This window comes from Microchirus variegatus, assembly GCF_963457635.1.
Source record: "Microchirus variegatus genome assembly, chromosome: 2".
NCBI classification, from domain to species: Eukaryota; Metazoa; Chordata; class Actinopteri; order Pleuronectiformes; family Soleidae; genus Microchirus; species Microchirus variegatus.
In genome coordinates this window covers 8,942,863-8,967,769 of record NC_139803.1, presented here as the reverse complement: position 1 = coordinate 8,967,769, position 24,907 = coordinate 8,942,863, and the positions used below count along the sequence as shown (strand labels likewise).

The window sequence follows — 24,907 nt, the reverse complement described above, 5'->3', positions numbered from 1 at the left end:
TAAAATACTCAATAGGTTTCATTTCTATTAATAATAATAAACAGAAGGGCAAATTCTCCAGAAAGAAATCAGCAGAAAAACACAACCCAGCCTGGATTAATGAGGCTTTTTTGTACTTTAACTCAACTGAATTTGTATCAAACGCTATATTATACATAATTATGACACAAATGTTGAATTTAAGAAGTAGGAGATTGGTTTGCACCAACGTTTCAGTGATCGAATGTGAGTAAATGTACTTTTGAGTGTGCTTAAATTCAGCTGAAGAGAATGTCGTTAATTACTGTGACTGTTGGCCTGTTGTTTTGATGTAGGAGCTCAAAGGGCTGGTTCTCTAAAACTGGCACATTTCATGTCATTGCACTGTTTTTGTTTGTAATTATTCTTATTCTTAAGAAAAACAAAACAGCAAAGCTTTAATACAACAACATCCGTCGACGTGTTGATACACGACAGTGGTCACGATGATGCTCGTCTCCGAGAAGACGGTGAGGTCAGCGCCTCACAGGAGACGCCGTGTCACTGCTAAGCTCTTTTATCCTGAGGCCTCTGACATCGTCAGTGTCCTTTACCACCAGCAAAGATCTTCTGGTATTAAAGCGTCCTTGTGTGTGTGTGTGTGTGCTCAGTGATGTGATTACAGCTCTCCCAGTAACATCAGAACGGAGGTTAAAAAGAGAGATCGGAGGTCACGGGTTTATGCAAAAGGAATCATGTCCCCGTCGTAAAACCTAATTAGTTACCTTTTGTCCGTGTGCTCGGCAGCGGCGACGGCGACACTCCAGTGCTCGCCGGTGATCGCCCTCATTGCCGTTTATGCATCATGTTTATTTATACGTCAATTAAAAGCCCGAGTGGAGCAAAGGATGGGCACAGAGATGCTGAGAGCACTTATCATTTTTTATGGAAGTCGCATTAAATGGAGGGAATAAATTAGATTTCTGTCTGAATGTCCTTCCCCGTGTTTGTTTCCCTGATGTTCTTGGTCCAGCCCAGTTCTTGGCAGCGTCTCCCAGGTTTAGTTTAGCCTCTTCCTTTTTTCCAGATGCTGCTTTTGCTGGAGGAGAGATAATACCCCTCTTCCTCCTCCTCCTCCTCCCTCCTTTTCTGTCTATTGTTGGTCACAAGACTCAATTTGTTGCCGTTGTTTGCATCACCCTCCTCAGCCTGCTGTGATGCTCTGTGCATGGGTGGGAAGTGTAAGCAAGGAGAGAGAGAGAAATTCAAACTTAGATATTTCATCTCCTCTTAAACCAAGCATCTCCAAAATGGCAGGTTGTGTACGTATTGTAGGACACAGCGGGTTCTATAATGGGAAGCCTCAGAGGAGAAGGGAGAAAGTCGATGTAGAATGAATTCATTCTTGCCTCTTTTATTCCGCACCTTGTTCAGCGGTCCACTCTAATCTGAGCGCTAATGCGTTCACAGAGAGCACTGGATCAATCCATTTTTACCAAGAGAGAGAAAGTGAGAAATGAGAGTGTGTTTAACGACTGAGAGGACGATCGGATGAGAAGGGATTTGTCGTCTCAATGACGGAGACGCAAATCTAAAACCCTGATGAGTCACATGCTGACATTGTCGCAGCAGGAGAAAGAAAGAAAGAAAGAAGGGTGTCGTGGCTTTAAAATGACCCGACCTTTAACCTTAAAGGTCAAACTGGAGCTGAGAACAAGTCTGTCAAGTTGTGCAGCATGTCATGTTTTTATAAAAACCAGAAGAAACCATGTTTGTGTCCGAGTATTCCTAAAAAGTGAGGAGCACGAGGTCAGTCTCCATGACGACTGCTGTCAATCACACCAGAGCCTAATCCTGAAGTAGTAACTTGCTTTAACAGAGCCGTCATTTACGAAAGGGACCTCATATTGTACTGAAGAAGACCTAAATGTTGACATTTTGCACAGTGGTATCTGGTTTATTTTAGATTATTTATTTGGTCTATTTATTTTGTATCTTTTTAAAATTATTTTGTTTATTCTGTTATTTTATTCCATGATTTATGACTGACTGTCATCTCTGTTATGCTGTGCATTGTTTTGCATCTGCTCCCAAGACGCAATCTGCAGGAACAATAGTACAATAACAATAGTAATAGAGTCATTTTCTGTCAGATTTCTGATCAGCATTTTATTGTTTCTGACCATATGTGGCCATTCAAGAGAGTACATGTTTATGGAAGTTCCACATATGGCTTTACTCGGGGGAACTATGTCCATAACATGAACTAAAACTCCGGAGTTTCTTTAACCTCTGCATGTTTGCAATAACAAACCTGTGTGTTTTTGTTCTCTGCCGTGTGGCCCTGAACTGAATCAGAAAATTCTATGGTGCTTCATAGTAATAATGGTTAAGTATGAAATCTCCCAAGGCTGTGCGTATGTATGAATAGTATAGTAAAAGTTTCATAAAAAGGTCTTCAAACCTGAAAGTGAATAACATGATTGTAATTATATACATGCATGAATGTGTTTCAAGGTTTTTCTCTCTCCTTTACATTCTCTTACTGACTCTGTTTGGATTCTACATTCATTTCATTCTTTCAAAACACAGCCACAGTCATCCAGACACAGATTATCACATTCCTTTGTCTCAATTTTAACGTGTAATCTCACAGCTTTTTGTCTCCGTGCATTCCAATTCAGTGACCTCAGTGGTTTTGTTGGTTGTTATGGATACCGTTTATTTTCCTGGAGAGTGACTATGCTGGTGTGATGACTGACTGAGTGTTACAGTGATACTAAGACTGTACTTTCACCAGTAATTACAGCGCGTTGGCCATTAAACGGCAGAGCGTTTGCACTCGACTTTGAAAGAGTTGTGCGTCGTCTCTGACTAATGCTGTCGGAAATGACAGAGACTGAGAGGTGTGTTAATCATTACCTGTGTGTGTCAAAATGATTGTAGTTCACAGAGGAGAGTGCTGCATTTCACACATTGGGCACAGAGAGAGAAGAGTGGGTTGTGTGTGTGTGTGTGTGTGTGTGTGTGTGTGTGTGTGTGTGTGTGTCCAGATGAAGGACGTTTATTTGTTGCTGTATGTGCGGCCCCTGGCAGAAGAAACTCATGTTGGACCAAAATCAGCATCCATCAGAAGCCAGGCTTACCTCTCTGAGAGACAAAAGGTTAAATGCTTTACTAAATCATTCTCTTTTTGTTCCCCCCTTCCTTTTTTTCCCTTCATGTCAACCTGGTTCCCTTCCCAAATGATGTCCTCTATCATCTCCATCCTCCGTCCTCCTCCGTCTCCAGCTGGTGGGCGGCGAGTTTGACCTGGAGATGAACTTCATCATCCAGGAGGCGGAGAGCATCGGCTGCATGGTGGAGCTGCTGTCCCACTGCGAGGTGACGTGCCAGGCCGAGATCTGGAGCATGTTCACCGCCATCCTGCGCAAGAGCGTGCGCAACCTGCAGACCAGCACCGAGGTGGGCCTCATTCAGCAGGTGCTGCTCAAGATGAGCACCGTGGACGACATGATCGCAGGTGAGCATGATGAGCAGGTAGTTATATAGATATGATATGATGGGCACATAATGACAAAAGAAAGGAACGTAGATATTTACAGTGTCAGTATACATTCATTATGACTCAGAAAACTGTAGATCACTTAAAAAGACTTAATAATCCTAAAAAATGTGGGTTAATCTCCAACAATTACCAGGGGAAATGTCTAAAATCCCTGTATTCTAACAGAGGAGTCTGGTGTATTTAGCGACAGCGCAGCTGGAGAACCTGGAGAAAACCCACGTACACAGGGACAGAACATGCAAACTCCATGCAGAAAGGAAACTAATCCATTTATCATCTGGATAAAACACCTCTTGATAGATTTAGCTCTTTTACAACCCTTAAAATAGTATTTATATGCTGTATTTAACCGGGTAAAAAAATAAAAAATAAAAAAAGCCTCGTTGAGATTCAAAAATCTCTTTTTCCAAGAGTGGAGTCAAGGTCACTCTTATATCAGAAATAGATATTTATGATGTTCAATACAAATAAAGACAAGTTTAATTGCAGCTGTTACTGCTATAATAATATTATACGCTCAGTCTGATTAGTGGAACGACTTCAGCCAGGTACTGATTTTCCATCAAAGAGGAATCGGCTCCGATGTGTGGGCTGTGTGGAGGAGGAAAAACTATTTAAAGTGCATTGTCCTTACTTTACCTCCTAACCTCATGCTACCTCATACAAGTGGTGTAGAAGTTAAATAAAAAGGAGCAGAGACTACACTGCATTACCAATCATTTAAAAAGAAGAAGAATGATGCTTTTGGAGTGTGTTCCCCTCTCCATGTCCTCTCTGTCCTACAGTACTGTACCTGCCACTCCTGGATGATGTTTAACACCTTCTACGATCTCTCACTACTCGCCTAAATGGCTTTATTGCTCGTACACGGCCCTCCGTTTCCGAGCCGTGATTTCCAAGTCTTTCCCAAAACTATTTAAAATGACCTACATGGATTGATCGCACCAAAAAACAGAGCTGGATTCTGGGTTCTGAATCTGGGACATTGTGCACTGCACTCGCCTTCTGCTTCATTCCCTGTCGCTGGTTTCTGGCTAATTAAATATTGTAGGAAGACTCTATTCATATCCAGCCAGCGTAAGAGAAAAGAAGAAGAAGAGATTGCCTCACTCTGAAGAGGCCTCACTGCATCTGTGCCACACACGAATCTGAAGTGCGAGTCGTAGTGTGGTCTCTTAACAAGCTGCATAAATATTCACAGGGAAATATTTTTGGATGCCTTGTTTTTTTTTTTGTCGGTTTGTGACATGCAGTCGCTAAACAAGAGCATATTTTGTTGCAGCCTGCTGTTACAGAGCTTCTTACTGCTCAGCATTAAGACTGCACTGTGTGATGTACTGTATGTTTGATCATTTTTATGTATGTGACATGGATTAGGAGGAGGAGCTGTTTGTGAATGAATGGTCTGATTCTGGCCACAATCACTCGTAGGGCTGCAGCGAATGATTATTTTCATAATTGAGCAATCGTTTGGTCCATAAACTGTCGGGAAAATGTTGGAAAATATTGATCATTCTTTGTCAGACCTGGAAATGATGATGTCTTGTTTTTGTCCACAAACCAAAATGACTCAGTTTGAACGATTTCTTTCATCATATGGAGCAAAGAAACCAGAAAATATTCCCATTAAAGAACCTGAAAAAATCAGGGGACTGGTTTAAATCTTTAACAATCACTTAAATTGTTAAAGATTTAACAATTTAAATCTTAAATCTGCAAAATTATAAAAGGAGATCATATGACAAAGATGTGAGGTCTACAGATGTTTACAGATGTTTACAGATGCCGCACAGTTGTAGCATCCTGTTTTTTTTAACCCTAGAACACTATCGCTCAAATTTAAAACACCATCACTAACGCCGGGTGATTCTAACCCAAGTACTTGTCATCAAAATATATCAAAACAGGACAATACATGACAAATTTGAGTAGTGTTCTTTTATTTTAAACTGTGTCATGTCTAACTAAATGAAAGAAAAGCATCATGAGGGGACCATATAAAAATGCTCCAAAATTACTGGAAAATTATGTATTTGGGAACAAAAAATTTCAAAAAAAATGTAAAATAATGAAGATGAAAACTTGGTTTTCATGAAAATCACATAAATGTATTTGCTCAGGTGAAAACCATCCTGCAGTGGTGTTCTAGTGTTAAATGGCTGTGTCATAAAAGTGATATCACGGTCGTATCCGACAAAAAAAAAAGATTTAACTCTCAATAGAAACAGTTATTTTCCAATTTGTCAGTTTCTAATTCCACATTCATGCTGTGTGAACGTGTCATGGTCGCCTGTGTCGGCTGTAGAGTATTTAACTCTGACGTCTCAGTGTGTTTTGTGTCACTTTACCTGATGTGTATGTATTGAGAGCTTTTACATGCTGATGTACACTACACTGACTGTATCGTAGCGCTGAGCACAGCTCTTTTTGTCTGCTTCAAGGATCTGTTCATTTTGTGCACAGTGGGGAAAAAAACGACTGAGTGCTTTAAATGTAATAACACGATTGACATGCATTTTTTTTTTTCTTCAAATGAAATAATGCTGACTCACTTCTGTGTGTCTTGTGTGTCGTCTCAGACCTGCTGGTGGACATGCTGGGAGTCATGGCCAGCTACAGCATCACAGTCAAGGAGCTGAAGCTGCTCTTCAGTATGCTGAGAGGAGACAACGGCATCTGGGTAAGTTAGTGGACACCAGAAATGTAGTGTTCTGTCTTTAAAAGTGTTTCTGCGTCATGGAAAACCAACCTTTTTTGAGACCGAGGGCAACCATATGATCATTTTAAATGATGAATATTATGCATTCAATTACATAAACAATATCAATGATATTTTACTGAGTGATCACATGGATACATGCAGTTATCAGTGTTTACTGTGCATGTATTTATTGTGGCTATTGTAACTGCGATCCATTCTACAAATTTTAATTATTAGTTGTCGGGACTAAAATGTATTTGACACAGGATTAACTCTGCAGTTTGTTTGTGTGTCATTAGTCTGGATGGGATTAATCAGGCGTGTGTTAATAGAGCAGATTCATATAATGTGTGTGTGTGTGGATTGATTTGGGATCGACTGTCAAAACAAAGGCAGTTGTGCTCATGTTTAACTCTTTTTTTTTTTCCTGTATTGTGATTGGCTTAATTATTGCACAGGAGGTTCCATTTGTTAGAGTAGTGAGTAATGGCCTCATCAGCTGCCATGGTAACGCTTCAAATCAGCGTGTGGGGATGAAAAGGCTGTTGTCTTTTTTTTTAGCAGCAGATATTCTCGCTGTATCTTTAGCTTCTATGATCACATTCCTCAGCTGTGGAGGAAACGTCTTTTATTTCTCTCTCCGTCTTCGCTGTCACACAGTTTTCACCGCTTGATCCCAGTTGACCGCGTCATTCATGACTTACTCTGGTGCTTTATTCATCTGCGGTCAATAGGCGTCGGACAGAAGTGCAAACGTGCATGTTTGCTTATTCTAGCACAGAGTAAAAACCATTTTCAACACATTAATGTTTATCTTACCTTATAGTTTATTTTACTTCACGTTTATCTCTTCGATTTCATTCATAACACCTTTATTTGCTCATTTTGATCACTGAAAATGAGGTGAAGCAATTTGTAATCGATTAAAGTTTGTTTTTGTTGCTGTTGAAGTGAAATAGTTTTAGCATATATAGCTGTTTGAGATTAATTAAATTAATTAATCCTCAATGTTGTCAGGTTAACTGAAACTTGTAGTTGTGCGATTCCTCCTCGTCCACTCGCTCAGTCGATACCCGCCTTGTGTTCCTTCTCGTCAATCTCCGCTCTACTCGACCGCCATCAGCGACCTTTGGTCACCGATCACTGGTGCACACTAAGACCATCATCCCTCGCTTCAGCCCTCCCCTCTGTCACCCCTATTCCCCTTGCCGTCTTTTCCAATTTCTCCTCCCCAGCTGCCCTGCTCCAGCGACAGATCAATACAAGGGTTACCATGGTATTGATGAGGTGTCGTGTGGGGGGGTGGGTTGTGATTGAGGGGTTATTGATCCAGTGAGGTTGTGGTAGAGATGTGATGTCACACCATGTTTCTCCCTCCCAACCTCCTCCCTGTCTCTAATATGCAGCAACTGTCACATAATAATAACAACAATCGTCTTTTTCTCTTTCTCTTTTTCCTTCTCAGCCACGACATGCGATCAAGCTCTTGTCCGTGTTGAACCAGATGCCTCAGAAAAATGGTCCTGACACCTTCTTCAACTTCCCAGGACGCAGTGCAGCGGTGAGACACACAACTTTGTTCTTTTCACTCAGGACGTCTCAATTATTATTTTTTTTAATTTTTTTAGCCGAACATTGAAAAAAGAAGTAAGTGTTGACCGCTCTCATGTGTGCTTTTCCTCCCTCAGGCCATAGCGTTGCCACCCATTGCCAAATGGCCTTACCAGAACGGCTTCACTATCAACACTTGGTTCAGACAGGATCCGCTCAACAACATCAACGTGGACAAAGACAAACCGTATCTCTACTGGTGAGCACAACGCCAATCATCTGAATTACTATATTACTCTAGCCTTCAACTCGCTCTTTTTTATTCCACCCTGTGTTGTGTTTTATTTGCATTTTTAGTTTATTTTAAAGTTCAAACAGAGTTTTAACCTCCTGACTTTAGCCTTTTCCTATTTTATTCCACCCTTGTGTCTTATTTCAAGTTTATTATTACTAAACTTATATAATATTGGCTCTACATGAAGTACTAAAAAAGGCTTTGGAAAACCAAAATATTTTTTTATTATTAAGTCATTATTTACTTAGGAACACGATGATAAACTCCCTTTTAAGGAAGAGATTTTAACAGAACCAAAGTCGTGTGTGTATGAACATCTGCCTCGACTGGTTGGAGTTAGGAGAAAGGAGAGAAGGGAAGAGGGTTAGTGAAGGAGAGGTGGGTGAAAAGAGGAATGGAAAGGAGAATTCATTTCATTTTTCTTGACACACTGACAACAACGCTGTTAAATCGAGGTAAAGGACCAAAAACATCGCCTTGAAACTTTGGGTATTTGTGTCCGTCCTTTTACAATCACAGAGAAAAATGCAGTCAATGTTTCTTTTGAAGTCCTTTCTGGTTAAAATAAGAATAAGCAAACAGAAGTGAAGAGAAACGATGAAGGTTAAAGGAGAGCGTGCTGCTGTACTCAATCACACTACGAGGAAGCACTCGACACACGACTGCTTTAACTGTAAAGGTAATGAGAATTTCACCTGCTGATGGACTCTAGAAAGTCAAATTCTTGCTTTGCTTCAGGGCTTTTTAACCACAATTAGAAAATAATAATGTTTTACATTAAATTGGGCTATAACTAACTATTATGGTCTTAAACTATACACGTCTTATGTTACAGACTGAAGAAAACATCAGATCTGCACAAATAAGTCATATTAAATATGTTTTCTGCACAAAAATTAGAACAATGATATAAAATGTGTGTGTGTTAATGGTTTCTTACAAGGTGATAGGTGTGTATTTATGAAGCACTTTATGCCACATTGGCTCTTTCACGCAGCAGATCTACAGTCTATGCAGCACATAATATTTTGTCACACATCATTCACACCAGTTCACCGACACAGCTGTCGGAAGCAATTTAGAGTCGAGTGTTTTTGCCCAAGGACATTTTTTTTTTTTTTTTTGCACATATAGGTATCAAAGCGCTCACCTTTTTTCGGTTCAAGGCCGATCCGATGATCCATTCCACAGATTTGAAATGATCGCAGCAGCTGTAGGGAATTCTAATAACTCCTCCTCCTCGAGAATCGTTTACAAATAATCCAATATTACGTTTCTCGGGATGATAAATATTTAACTCGTGCAGACAGAACTTTACTAATGGATTATAATCTGAGATGTCTGGGTGCTGGTCGTACAGCTCTGGACCTCAGTGGTCCAGGCTGTTAGCCACAATGAAGCCTCATTAGCTTTGACCTTTCATTTAATTGAACTCCTTTACTTCGCTGTTCGTCTTCTCTTACCCCCCCTCATCTGATGCATTACTGCCATTTTTTTTACCTGAATATAAAAAGAGGAAGTCGTTGTCATACGTCCATATATATATATATATATATATATATATATATATATATATATATATATATTCTCTTGTAGCCATTGCTGGAGACATGCTCAATCGTCGAAAGACGTTAGCGCGTAAACCCTGTTTCCTTAGTGACCATTTGTCAGGTTGTCATGGTAAGCAAAGAGCCAGAGAGAGATGGGGGGTGCACCTCCTCCTCTTCTTCTTCTTTGGCTCAGGTCTTATCATCCCTCCACAGCTGCGACTCCGTGTACCTGTGTGAGACAGAGAGCGTCCTCGGCTGCACGAAGGCGACGATAACGCTCTCCTAACGTATCTCAGAGATTCACTTTAGTGGGATTTATGTCCGCCTTCTGCTCTGTGTGTGATCCTCGTGGGGGAAAGTGAAGTGCATCTTGTTTCATGAGGGCTACACATCCAGTATGTGGGAAGAGGAAAACCTATAGGAAAGGAAGGGAGGTAAAGGGATTTATAGCGTGATCCAGGACCCCCCGCTGCTGCTGCTGCTGCTGCAGAGAGAATGATGTTGTTGTTGTGACGGATGTTGGCTCAAACAGTCATATGTAGGCGGTAAAGGTGTCTTGTTGGTTTTTTGGTGACAAGATATAGTTTTATTTGTGAAGAAATTATGAACTTGACCTCTTGTAGTAGTTTACAGAATCAAAAATGTTGACTGCATTTAACAGTCTCAAGGATCAGTCTCACTTAAATATACTTAGCTGCACAGAAGCATGGGCAAATAAGGGGTCGTCCATGAGGAAGTCTCAACCATCCATCTTCTACCCAGTGTTGCCAGATCAGATTGACAGTTTCCAGCATTTTAGAACCCGCCCAATCTGGTAAAAACCAGCCCAAACCACAAAGTTGCCAGACACCCGTGTAAACCCGTAAACATAACACACATCCAGAGCTTCATATCTGCATCGAATAAACACACATAAATGATCGACAAATAGGTTTTTTGGCAAATTGGAACCAAGAAGAGTGCAGTTAATCAACCATAGCATCCTAGTGCTAGTCCCAGATTAGTAATAATCTCATCTGCATGTAAAAAGGTGCACTTTTAAGCCGTGTAGGTCGAATAAATGTCATTATTTACACCACAAATTACCTGTGTGAGGACGACAAAAACTTGTCAAATGTGGACAAAAGCAGCCCTGGTGTTATTCACCCATGAATCCCCATAGTGCATGTTTTTGGACTGCGGGAGGAAGCCGGAGAACCCGGGGAAAACTCACTCTTAAAATTATATGAACTTTATTTTAATCTTCCTCTCTCTCTGTGGTTCCCCTTCAGTTTCCGCACCAGTAAAGGAATCGGTTACTCCGCTCACTTCGTGGGGAACTGTCTCATCGTGACGTCGTTGAAGTCCAAAGGAAAAGGTTTCCAGCACTGTGTGAAGTACGATTTCCAGCCGCGCAAGGTAAGCACACGAGGCCGATGGAGATGTTTATCCTTTGCTTACTTTTTAGACGAGACGGCATCTGGAGATTGTGTGGCCGCTGCTGCTGCTGCTCTCTTCCTCTATCTCTGCTTTGCGCTCAGTAGGAGTGTTATTGAGTCAAGATAAGGTCTGTCAATTAAGGCCTAAACACTGGCCCTGTACTGCATGGTCAGCATTTCTGCACATGCACACACACACTCACACACACACACACACATTTGATGAGAACGCCTTCCACAGTAACTGCTGACCCAGTGGAATCTTCTGAACTGCCTAACAAAGTTCCCAGTGGTCTCATTTGATCAATTTATAAGTCACCGTGTCGCACGGCCTCGCTGTGCATGTGTCGATGTGTTTATGTGCACAAGAGCCTCCCTGTAAGTACGACTTATTATCCATTGACCAGCTATACTTTACTGTACTGTAAGTGTGCGTCTGGAACATTTGAGCCACAGTTGCCTCCTCCCTCCTCTTCATTTTAAAACTCCCTTCAGGCAAACGTGTGTTTATTTTAACCAGGGAAGACTTTAATCAAGTCACACAGACGCATGCACAGTATTAATGCTGCTGTAGCTTTGGGAAACCCACTCTTCACTGTTATAGAGTGATTTTACAATGGATTTTAATCCACACTTTTCTTTCATAAAGACATAAAAAAAAGAATATGGATTATTGCACAGCCGGGGGTTTTATATCTCAACATACAAATATTCAGAAATGGTAAACAGTAGATCAGTAAGGCTAAAACAACATGCTACCATCTTGGATGCTTCTTTGATTTGTGCCTTTTCTGTTCCATATAAGGACTTTTGTTAATTCGGCACCTTTTGCATGGAATAATGTTGCAGAAAGTGGAAACTGATTTCATTTTTTATTCAATTTTAATTCCATTGAACGCTTTCAAATCCAAACTTGAGAGTTCTGGAGGTTCTGACTCCACAACATGCACACATGTTTTCTGCTGTAACTGTTGACTTCCGTGTTCCGTATTTGCTGCTGCCTATCTTGAAAAAGAGGTTCTTAATATCAGTGGGATTAAGTAATAATAATAATAATTTTTGATTGTGTTTCTGTGTGTTTTTTTCCCTCAGTGGTACATGATCAGCATCGTCCACATCTACAACCGCTGGAGGAACTCTGAGATCCGTTGCTATGTCAACGGTCAGCTGGTCTCCTACGGTGACATGGCCTGGCACGTCAACACCAATGATGTAAGAGAGCACTCATACGTCGTCTCGTTGTTAAAGTGATGATGATGTTGGTTGTTTTATTTCTCTTCTCCGTGGCTTGTGCAGCAGCCTCAGAGAGAGACGGATCCACTATGAGTCTGCTGTTTCCTCCACGTTTTCTCTCCCACTGTGATACTGGCAAACGTTTGAGCTCTGTCCTCTGTATTCGTTAGCTGCAGCACATTTGCCCTTGGGCCTCCCTCCAGCACAACTTGCTCACAACTCCAAACTTCCAACTTTTCGATTTAGCAGGGGACAGGTAGTGTGACCTCTCAGTGGCAGGCAGCACAGCCTTCATTTTACTTCCTGGCTGGCTTTTTTTTAACTGCATTTACTGAAGGCTGGTTTTATGCTTATGTCTTAAAAGCTCATGAGTAAATATTATTTTACTACTTGATGAGCAGAAATGTCAGTGATGAACGACAAGTCGACGAGTGTGATTATAGGTGACGGCAAAGTAGAGTGATCACTGTCAGCTGGAAAATAAAAAATGTATTTCTGTTTTCTGAGGTGAATCAATGAAGTTTGTGCACCTGTAATTTATACGGAAGAGTGTTAGGGCCACATGTAAAACAAAACATTTAAAGAACAAAATAAGACAGCATGAATTCTGAGATTAATCTGTTTTTTTTCCCCTCAGAATTCTGAAATTCAGAAGTCTTGGAATTTGGACCTTTAATCTCAGAATTTTGACTTTTTTTCCTTGGAATTCTGACTTAAATCTCAGAATTCATGCTGTTTTTTTCTGTCCCAATACTTTTCCATAAATGTACAAGTTCAGCAAAGCTTTAAATTATTTCGTGTCACATTTGAGAATAAACTGAGTAACTTTGGTTTATAATAATCCATCTCCCAGAAATGTCTCTCTAAAGAAAATTACTTCTTTTTTTTTTGCCTTCCTTCATGTTAAATTATTCATGGATCATTTTAAATGAACACGCTCTGAAAATGTTAATGAAATAAATGTTTAATCCGTGTTTCTTCATAGTTCTCGTCTATTCTTTTCGCAGAGCTACGACAAGTGTTTCCTGGGCTCGTCAGAGACGGCGGACGCTAACAGGGTGTTTTGCGGTCAGCTGGGAGCCATTTACGTCTTCAGCGAAGCGCTCAACCCGGCTCAGATCTTTGCCATTCACCAGCTCGGCCCGGGATACAAGGTGAGACGGAGTCTGTGTCGTCATCCTTAGACTGTTCTCTGTGTGTGAATACCAGTGCAAACCGAGGACTACCTTGTCAGTGTTACTTTTTGCTGCAGGTTCATATTAAAAACTTGCCGTCAATCATTCTGTGAGAGTGTACCACGGTTGCACGGTAGTTGTTTTATAGGTTTGAGTTTATCCCGTCACTCTCACCACACTCTCTGCCAAGTGTCCTCGGTGTTTCGTCACAAATTCCCCAGCAAATTTTCTCAGACATATCATCCAACCGCTGCTTCTTTTTTCTTTTTTTTTTACTTGAGTTACAGTTTTTAGGTCAGTCAGATTTGCTTTCCTAACACAACATTGTAAAACTATGTGTCCACAATTATTTACCCTTAGAACATAGAGGATTTCAGCTGCTTTTTTCCATTACTATGTTATTAAAACGTACAGTATATACAGAGGCTATAAGAATATGCAATATAGAGTGTCTTATATCCTTTTTTTTTAGCACAACCTATAGTCAAAATTTCATTTTCACCAACTATATAAACAAACCTGAGCCAAATGTTTAAAGTCGGATTGAATTTGCTCGTTTTTATAACAAAAATACAAGAAAAACAGTCATTTTGCGACTTATGCTCAATTATTGCCACTTTATTTCACTGTGTGATACAAAATGAATCATAACTTAGACTCAACAACACATAAGAAGACGAAAAACCCACATTTTTAAAGCCTGAATATGTGACCTATAAACACACACACACCCAGGAAGTCCATATAAGGACCTGTGTGTTATCCGTGCCCCTTGAGCACTTAGGGTTAATCTGAACCATTTATCAGTTGTTTTTTTTTGCCCTTTTAATTGTTTAAAGTTTAACCAGAAGAGATTTTAGTTAAGTGTTGTATATTATTATTTTCAATAGATGGCTCTAACTGAAGAAGACAGATTGAACAGCCAATCAGAAAAAGGTTCATGTTTCCTGTAGTGAGACGTTAAACAAAATAAAGTTAAAAAGCGAGCCATGTGTCTATTACTAATAGGTAATAGGTAATAGTGGATTACATCATGGTTATGTAATAGGTGCACGGACGTGTTTCTTTCAGGAAATATCACAGTGATTCATTCATGTGTATTTTTAGATGCACATTCACAGATTTAGTCAAAAACCAGCCTTGCACGTTGCAAAATCCTTTAATAATATTAAACTACAGGAAGTCATGAAAACAGTCAACTATTCCACTATCATTAACCACTTCCTGGAAAGTCCCATGTTGAAGTATCGATGCTCGTTTCGCCGTCAAACCGTCGTCTGAACTCACAACTCCTGCTGCAATTACAATGAATCAAATGAGGCTTAACGGTTAAGTCGGTAATAAAGCGCTGATAACTTGAGAAAATCCTCCGTCCTCGACGCTGCAGCACCTCGCCAGCGGCGATGCTCCTTATTTTTGGCTGACTTAAACGCCTCGGGCAGCTTGTTTATGAAGCCGTCTGGATGCTCTCGGTAAAATGACAGTGCACAGACGTCAGGGGCTGCTGCTGCTGCTGTTGTGTGGTTTTTTTTGAACAGCTGCTGGTATTTCAACAACTCCTGGAAAAGGTTAGAATGGAATGTGCTCTAATTTACCTGATAAGGTGACGCTAATAGAGACATAATGTCAGCATGCAGAGCGCTAATAAATTGTCGTAAATGGATCATACCTTTTTCTTTTTCCCTCCTGAAACTCGTACAATATACGGTGCAATAAAACCGAATTGTCCTCACATGTCCTTCCCCTGCTGATCACATGCTCGTGATTTGATCCGTCTGTCTGTCACAGCTCACAGTTTCTCAGGACAGATCAGTCAAATGATTGCTTCTCTAACTTGGCGCAGAATGGGCTCAGATGCCCAGAAGAGGCCATTAAATGGCTCGGTTGTTTCAAAGCTGCAGGGCCTCGGCGCTGGAGATGTAATGATGAGTGCTCTGGGTTCTTTCTTTTTTTTATTCGGTTGAGTTAAGGAGAACGCCAGCGGAACTTAAGCTTCTCTGTGAATGTGAATGTGAACGCTTGTTCTCGTGACTTCACTCTATAGAAGATGGAGTTTGAGGAGAGCTGTATCAGTGTATTACTGTACAGATATGTATGTATTTGTGTTACTTGCGATAGAGAATCTCTTGGTTTCAGTCGCCGTCTGTGACTCTGCTGTCTGAGTAGAGAATAAAAGGCAGACAGGAAACTCTGCTCACTCTGCTAAACAAGCCTTCAGCACAAGGTTGTTCCACGTCTTCTAACCCGATGTGACTCATGATGGCACCCGGCACGCTTTGTGCTCTGAATGTCTGTGTCTGTGTGCAGTGCAGGATTCCCATTCTCTTTATTTTTTGCATTATGTTACGCATTTTCCTCAAGTTGCAACAGATAGTGACATCATGTGGACAAGATATATCGTCTGAAATGATAATAATATGGGGATTACTGTTTTAAAGATGTGCAAAATAATATTATCATGTATTTAAATGAGGCCCTCCTTGCTGCAGCAGTGAGCAGGATTCAGTGTCACATGACCATTAGTGGACCTACATGATCACATGCTGCACAAAGTACAAACCTGAATCTTTACCCAGAGCTCAATCTTTCTACACTGTAGTTTAGTTATAAGTCTTTGAATTTTGACTTAAATGCTAAAAAGTTTTTTTTACTAAAACACTGTCAATAAAAAAACAACCTGTAATCCAACGACATAGGCTGAATTGTAAGGACATTAACATCTGGGGTTTTCAAAATAAAGTGCAAAAGGAGTGCACGTTCTTAAGCCTAATAAATGGACTTTGAGCAATGGTATAAAAACTACTGCGTAAGAATGAAAAGGTTGTGTTCAGCACACTGATATCTCCTCGTGTACTTGATTTAAGACTTTTTTACTATAAGTTGTAGAAAATTTCAAGTTAAAAATCCCCGTATTGGCACTTTAATCATAAAAATGTTTCGATGTTTTTTAAAGCAGCACCCCTGGTGGCTATTCAGTATATTTTTACTTCCTGGTTGGCCTCATCTGGCAAACTTGTTAACTACATCAGTTGTGTGCACATGTCTTGTATATCAATCTTCACAGTAGTTTTACTCAAAGAACTCGTAGTAGAAGTGAAGTTGACCTAAACACTGGCCTCAGATCTCTCGACAGAATTTCTTTAATTTCAAGTTATTATTCATTTAAATGTTCAGATTGTATTCATGCACAGAGGCACACGCTGAGCTAAACTGAATAAATGTGAGTGTGTTGCTGCTGCTGCTGCTGCCGCTGCCGCTGCCGCTGCCGCTGCCGCTGCCGCTGCTGCTGCTGCTGCTGCTGCTGCGAGCCACAGTCGTATCTGCTGCTGTCAGGTTTGAGACGAGCACGAGCTGTTTTGTGATTGTGAGGACACGTGTATGTGTGTGTTCGTGTGTTTGTGTGTTCGTGTGTGTGTCCCAGCAGTGTCGAGATTTCCATTTTTTTCTTTTTTTACTCCACCATACATCTTTTAATACGGTATACTTACGGAGTCAGCAAAGCTCTTTTACACGTGCAGCGACCTGCCTCACACACACACACACACACACACACACACACACACACACACACACACACACACACACACACACACACACACACACACACACACACACACACACTTCATAAACGCACCACAATAAATACGCTTACACTGCAAAAAAAAATGTGCATCTTAATCAGCGCATTAATTTTACATTCAGACTATTCAGTCTTTTCTTTTTCATGCCGAGGGCCCACTAACCTTCGTAAAAAAATGAAATAATTTGTTTCTGTGTGTGATTTATTATCCCGGCACACGGCTACTGTACTATTACTTTGTCTTTTTTAAACACATTATCTTTTTAACGCTGGGTCATCGGCCTCTTTATATAACCAGAGTCATTTGTTTTGCAGTCAGTAAATGCAAACTTAGACGAAGGTTATGATGCCATTATTTGTGGAATTGTGAATTATGTACAAAAAAGTGTGCGTAGGTGTTGAAGGAAAGTGTGTTTCTGAGTCAGGAGAAAAGTTGAGGCGAAGACGATGATGTTTGGCTACAGAAAGCCTGCTGTTTTCAGACGTCTCCATTGTCTTCTTTGTGCTCTTAGTGTGAAATGCACTTCTGTCAATTCAAACTGCTCAGGGCAACAATTTCTACTGTAGACCGTAGATGAAAGGTTTCAAACAAGACACGCCTGCAGGTCTGTGAGCAGCCGGGGGAGCTGAGCCGGGCACCGGGGGACCCGCCTGTTTGGGAGGTGGTGGTGGGAAAGGGAGGGCACACCTTGCCGGAAGAAAGTGCAAATAGTAGCAGAGCAGCATGCTTGGCCGTTCATTTTCTGGGCTGTTTGTGCACGTCAGCATCGCTGCAGGATATAATTACGGCTCCGCGGACGGACAAATTTAGACGTAGCTGCACATGCACGCAGAGAGCAACTTGTTATATGGCCTCAATTTATTTTTTACTTATCATTTTTTAATAAAGACAACCAAGACGATTTTGAGCCTTACAGTCTCTTATCCCAGCTGTGTGAGTTAGAATACTGAATATTACATTAACCCTAACCCGTACTTCACTTTATATATACTTTATATATTATATATTGTACACGCAAGACATGTTATGCAAAAAGACACAAAGAGACGTACAAAGCATGGATTTAATTGGTTCAGAATTTAATGTAGTCAAACTGGTTTGCCAGATGAGGCCAACCTGGAAGTGAAAATATACTGAATAGCCACCAGGGGTGCTCCTTTTAAAAACAAAAAACACATTTGTATGATTAAAAAGTGCAAATATGGGACTTTTATCTAAAAATTGGTGTTAGTACATTGAATAGTAATAACACACAACTCCTTATATGGACATCCTGGGGCATGTGTGATTATAGGTTAAATAAATTAGCTGGTTTTTTTTTCATCTTATATGTTGTCGAGTCAAAGTTCATTTCATATCACATTTTCAGTAGTGATATAAAGTAGTATAATTGAGCAAAAATCACAGAAAAAAATCACAGAATCAGTACTTTTTGCTCAGGTGTCTTTATATAGTTGATGAAAATGAAAAAATATGTTTCATCAGATGGATACAAGACACTCTATCCACACAAACAATCCCTCAGTCAGGTCTGGTAGTTTTGCTTGACAGATGAAGGACCCAGCATATAAATAATGCTACACATCAACACAGTTCAAGACGAACAGAGGAAAAAATAAGCACATTATAAATCAACAAGAGCCTGAAAGTGACGCAGTGCAGGTTCAAGATTGAAAATGATGATTACAGTCAATGTCTGTAATTCAGCCTTTTTTTGATTTAATATCACATCAATAATTAGCAGCTCCAGGAGAAGGTGTAACGCAAGACATTTCATTTCACTGATGCGTCAGTTTGTGTCTGAAGTACTTTGTTTTTTGTTGTTGTTGTTGTTGGCCGGTGACAGAAAGAGAAGATAAATTTGAGACTCTGAGTGTTTCTCTCCCACACATCTGCTCCCTCCCTCTTTCTCTCTCCATCTTTTATTCTGGCGTAATTGAATTAGCGCTGTGTTCATTAAGACAATGCTGTGTTGTTTACACAGGACACATGCTGCAATTAAGCACTCACCATTTTGGGTGTTATGTTTACCCGTGCTCGCTCTCTTCCGCTACTTTTGGATGAGTCTGTTGTCATTTTTTTTTGTTGTTGTTTTTTTTCCCTCCCTTACAGAGCACTTTCAAGTTTAAGTCAGAGAGCGACATCCACCTGGCTGAGCATCACAAGCAGGTGCTGTACGATGGAAAGCTGGCCAGCTCCATCTCCTTCACCTACAACGCCAAGGCGACAGATGCACAGCTGTGCCTGGAGTCGTCGCCCAGGGAAAACCCGTCCATCTTTGTCCACTCGCCACATGCGCTCATGCTGCAGGTCAGTGTCACTGGATCCTCCGCATTCTGAGTGGCTGTTCATCATTACCTCTGACTCACCGACGCTGATGCCGATCTGATTTGTTAACGATTGCAGTAAAAGTGAAAACGCTCCAGTCTGTCACAGCTTATTATGGGATGTATAAATATACAGTAGATGTAAGGAACATGGACACCAGTTGCTCTTTCACTCTCTCAAATAAATCCCAGTGACATGGCATTCAGGCTCTTTTGACATTTAGTGAAAGGCTCTTTAAACTAAGAAAATATGGCTTTACAGTGAGTTGTTAAGTTGACTCTCTGTTTTGCTTAGGGTGGTCTTTTTTTTTGTCTCCTTTTGTGCACCTCGACTCAGGAAGAGTGCCAAAAAAAAAGCACCAGCAAAGGGCAGCAAATGAGTCCTGTTGTATTATACTGACATGCTTTTCAGTCAGATCGGGTCATTCAAGAGTGACAGCAGTTGAAAATTAAGATTTAATTATGAGTATTAGAGCCACATGTAAATAATGTAAACAAAAAAAAAATAATGAAGGACGTTAAAGACAGAATACTGAGAAAAAAGTCATAATTTTTACATTAATCTCAGAATTCATGTTGGGTTTTTTGTTTTTGTTCTTTTTTTACATGTGGCCCGAAAAAGTCAGAATTCTGATATAAAGTCTGACTTTTTTCTCACAATTATGACTTCAATCTCATAATTATGACTTTAAACTGCATGAATTCTGAGATTAAAGTCAGAATTCTGATTTAGAAAATTGAGCGTTTGACAATAAAATAACTTTAAAATTATACTTTCCCCCTCTTAGAAATCTCATAAATGAATTTTACAGCATTACGGTGATGAGGAGAATCTTTCAATTACTGAGAAAAGATGAAAGTGTGGATGTTATGAAAAGACATTCATTTACAACAGCACAGTCGTTTTAATTGACTCATGCAAAACATTTTATTCAGAGTATACTGTCAGGTCCGAAACTTACATGAGAGTAACAATCACAAATGCATCATCACTACTGAGGTACTTTTATTTCTGGGTTGTTTCCGTGTCATCCCTAACATGTTCCTCCCTGTTCCCACAGGATGTGAAGGCAATAGTTACCCACTCGATCCACAGTGCCATCCACTCTATAGGAGGCATCCAGGTGCTGTTTCCTCTCTTTGCTCAGCTGGATTACAAACAGCTCAACGACAGCAGCGTGGACACCACAGTCTGGTCAGTGTTATATATATATATATATATATGAACACACATACGACCAACTGATCAAAGCAGACCAGGATCTTAATGCAGCTTTAGAATCAGGAATATTAGAAATAAATGGTGGTGAAATGGTGATTGTGTTGTGTTGCAGTGCCACTCTGCTGGCGTTCCTCATGGAGCTGTTGAAGAGCTCAGTGGCCATGCAGGAGCAAATGCTGGGAGGAAAAGGCTTCCTGGTGATTGGGTACCTGCTTGAGAAGGTGGGTTTTTTTTACTGATGGGCCGATATCACAAACTCGAGTATCTACAGATACCGATATTAATCCGATACGAGTCATTTTATACCGTTTATGAATGTATGAAGCTGTGATTTTACAGGATCTGTGATTTTGGACTGATACTGGTTCCCATTCAAACATTTATAAATAGATGTGGGAAGAAAATGACAGTGATTGAATGAATTTGTGTCACGTTCTGTAAATTTATTCCACCACTTTTATCGCTTTATTATTCAATCACTGACACGTTTGGCATTTTGTCACATTGTCACAGTGATTGCTGGTTATTTCATGTGTCTGTGCTTGTCCGTTACGTTAAGTTATGACTGTTTATTCACCTCTGATATTCCTCTTCTTTATCGCAGTCGTCGCGGGTTCACATCACGAGGGCCGTGCTCGAGCAGTTCCTGTCCTTCGCCAAGTATCTGGACGGTTTACCTCACGGAGCGCCACTCCTCAAACAGCTCTGCGACCATGTCCTCTTTAACGCCGCCATCTGGATACACACCCCTGCCAAGGTCTGTTTATATGTGTGTGTGTGTGTGTGTGTGTGTGTGTGTGTGTGTGTGTGTGTGTGTGTGTGTGTGTGTGTGTGTGTGTGTGTGTTAAAGTCAAGTGAAAGAAAGAAAAAAGAAAACAGCATGAATTCTGAGATTTCTGAGAAAAAAGTCTGAATTCTGACTTTTTTTACGTGACCCGAAAAAAGAAAAGTCAGAATTCTAAGATTAAAGTCTGACTTTTTTTTTTCAGAATTCTGACTTTTTCTCAGAATTTTGATTTAAAACAGCATGAATTCTGAGATTAAAGTCAGAATCTCAGAATTCATGCTGTTTAAAGTCATAATTATTTTTATGTGGCCCTAATATTCTTTACGTGTGTGTGTGTGTGTGTGTGTGTGTGTGTGTGTGTGTGTGTGTGTGTGTGTGTGTGTGTGTGTGTGTGTGTGACTGTCCAAAAAAGGAGATGGTGATAGGTTTGAATTGCCCTTTTCAATAACAACAATAACAACTGCAGTGTGCATGTGGAGAATCACATCATCCATGGAGAGGATGGAGCACATAGACAGGATGTGATGAGATGTAGTGCAGTTTTTTGTTTTTTTTAGATTTTCCTGCAGGGTAAATCATCTTTTTGCCTCCTTCATTTTCACAATGAGACGAAAAGGCACGAATGTCAGAATCCAACATGATTTGGGTTAGGTTGTCCACTTGTCTTTGGCTTCACATAAAAAAAACACAATATAATTTATAAATATAAGCAAAAGACAGTAGTGAAAAAGATGCACTTAAATAACAAAAGCAGAGATTTTTACGCTTCTTTTATGACCTGTCACTTAGCAACATCAGTGGTTTCCCTTTAATTTGACCTGACACATGGACATGTGGACTCTGAATGGAAAAGAAACCTCAGTTAACCGTGACATGAAGCAGTTCAAGTGTCTTAACTACTGTCTTTTTTGCATAAGAGGACATTAAATGTTTTTGGCAGTTAACATTACAACAATTACACAGTGTAATAATGAATAAATAGCATCGAAGAGGTCAGTTAATGTCCTGAATAGCAATGGAATCAAAAATCTGCAAGCTTCTCTGGAATTTTCTTGTACATCTCCGCGTTCCACTGAGCTTTATTATGTTTCTCCTCTCATGGTGTTATCATTACCGCTATTATTCGCTAGAATAACCTTGCTCCGTAGTTAATGGAAACTCATCTCTCACAACATCTTTTCTCTCTTAAAAAAAATAAAATAAATGAAGCTCTGGTTTTCTTCTGTCTGAACGTGTTGCAGATCTCATGTGCAAATAAACAACACACGCTCAACGCATGAAATGCAATGTAATGAAGGTGATTTAATCCCGCTGAGTGTGTTCTTCCTTCTCCATGAGCCGTGGTGTTGTGTGTGTTGTTGTGGTCGGGGCTGCAGCACTCTGCTAATTTCACCCGCTTAAACAGAGCTACCTCATTATGTCAGGTCCTCGGTGTCATGGTCACTGTAATGAGCTCAGAGGTTTGTGCTGCACATTGGATTCTGTGCACAGGCGACGGAGAGGAGGACCGCTTCAAGAGGTAGAGAGAGAAAAACACAAAGCAGCAGAGAAAAAACAGGAGAAAGAAGAAAATGAGCAATCGGGAGTGCACTCTCCTTAAATGTCAGCACTGTGCACAGAGCTCCTCACATGCTTCTGACGCCTCCAGGCGATGAAACATCAAAAATAACACACAAAAAAAGCAAAAGAAAATGGTGGTTTCTTTCTTTCTTTTCATTCCCCCTGTGGCTACATTTTCACAATGAAGCTGGATTTTTGTTTGAACGGCGTGAACACGAACAGATTATTTGTTTCTCTCCGCAGTAAACGTCTGACAATTTGTCGACTTTGGAAATGTTCGAGATCAAAATCCCATTTGCAATGAGCGAAGGTTGCAATTTAGGACAAACTCTATGTAGCATAGGGTTTATAGAATATTTTACTGTAGTAATGTTCTTTCCACACTACTACAGTATCGTATCAATGAATATTATGCCTTAATAACACAGGTGCAGCTGTCCCTCTACACGTACCTGTCGTCGGAGTTCATCGGCACCGCCACCATCTACACCACCATCCGCCGCGTCGGCACCGTCCTGCAGCTGATGCACACGCTCAAGTATTACTACTGGGCCATCAACCCGCTGGAGTGCAGTGGAATCTCCCCCAAAGGTCTTGGTGAGTTTGCACACACACAATGAAGACATTCCCCCCACCCCACTGTCATGTTAAAATGCATAAAATCAACAATCTCTCTCCTCTTTCTTGTTCCTTCTTTGTTCTGTCCGTCACTTCTTCTGCACACTTTTTTACGCCTTGTGACTCAGCGTTTTTCAACAGCATCATCATTGAGAGATTTTAGCTCTGCATTTTATCACCGACACAAAAGTGTTGTTGTGGTTGTTGTTGTCCGTCTCTAACGCGCTGACTAAAACCGACATTGCAGACGACTGGAGGTGAGAAAATAAGCGAGGCTTTTACTTTAATGACATCATTATTTCTTGTCCTTTTTTGTTGTGTGCACAACTGAAGGAAGCAGTTTCAGTGAGAGTTCCTCTGATGCATGTGCGATTATTCCTCATTTTTAAGTCTTATATATAACACAAGTAGAACATTTCTTTAGCCCAATAATATATCATATTTACATTTTAATACACATTAAATTATTTGTCCGCCATTGTGAGACATTGCACAAGACATCGTGCATATAAAATGAAATAAATTTGAAGTGACTTGCCATCGACTTTCATTAAATCAGCAGCTCTTTGAAAAGTCGCCGTTGTCCTTCCATTAGTGTAATTTACAGGCGTGACTGACCTTTACTAAAGCAAAGATGTTACCTAAAGAAAGGCTTCTATTATTAATGCATATGAGTTTAGCATTTTTGCTTGTGAATGTTTCTTGGCTTTGTGTATGTGATGTATTCACATCGAGGAGGTCAAACGCAAGAGGATCGTCGCTGAAATCGAGACAAAGACCAGAAATGTTTTTAAGTCAGTGTATAAATATAATATTTCCAACTCTACGCAATAATTATTACCTTTTCAAACCTTTATTGTGTGCCTGCTAAGTAATACACATGGTTCTCAGTTCTTGAATAACCATGGCGACAAAATTCACAAAGAGCTGCGAAAAATGTTCACATACACATGAATGGGAAACAGTCGAAAAAATGATCACAACGAAGCTCACTTTGGAGCCTCACAGTGTCGTCATACTGTAACGTAAAGATGTGGTTAAAACTTTAAACGGGTCACAAGACTTGGGACTTTTCTCACCTCAGTCATAGTTTTGATATCTATTATGGTTTTTAAACAATCACAGTTTACGTGTTTTGCTTTTTTTTGGACATTTTCAGATTTTTTTTAATGAGTGAAGCCCAGGAAAAATAATTACAAAAACCTCTAAACAAACTCTTCTCCTTTCCACAATTTCCAACCTACACAGACAATTTTTACATAAAAACCTTGCTATGGTTGTTGTCTAACCCTGTGTGTTGTTTTCATTCTCATATGACACAGTTTTTATTAAAATCTACAAGCGTAGAGAGTTCTGGTCAAAT

At 40.3% G+C, this 24,907-nt stretch overlaps 1 protein-coding gene across 2 annotated transcripts in view; it reads left to right on the top strand.

Annotated features, from left to right (window-relative positions):
* nbeaa (neurobeachin a) overlaps positions 1 to 24,907 on the top strand; it is a gene marked incomplete at both ends in the record, with an annotated part of 84,142 nt that overhangs the window by 23,348 nt on the left and 35,887 nt on the right. For both annotated transcript variants that reach the window (XM_083910162.1, XM_083910161.1), the window contains 12 exons: positions 3,250 to 3,481; positions 6,106 to 6,206; positions 7,693 to 7,788; positions 7,916 to 8,037; positions 10,895 to 11,021; positions 12,134 to 12,253; positions 13,282 to 13,428; positions 19,143 to 19,340; positions 20,419 to 20,552; positions 20,692 to 20,800; positions 21,184 to 21,336; positions 23,355 to 23,523. In XM_083910162.1, coding sequence (XP_083766288.1) covers positions 3,250 to 3,481; positions 6,106 to 6,206; positions 7,693 to 7,788; positions 7,916 to 8,037; positions 10,895 to 11,021; positions 12,134 to 12,253; positions 13,282 to 13,428; positions 19,143 to 19,340; positions 20,419 to 20,552; positions 20,692 to 20,800; positions 21,184 to 21,336; positions 23,355 to 23,523 — 1,708 coding nt within the window. The remainder of the gene's footprint in view (positions 1 to 3,249; positions 3,482 to 6,105; positions 6,207 to 7,692; positions 7,789 to 7,915; positions 8,038 to 10,894; positions 11,022 to 12,133; positions 12,254 to 13,281; positions 13,429 to 19,142; positions 19,341 to 20,418; positions 20,553 to 20,691; positions 20,801 to 21,183; positions 21,337 to 23,354; positions 23,524 to 24,907) is intronic.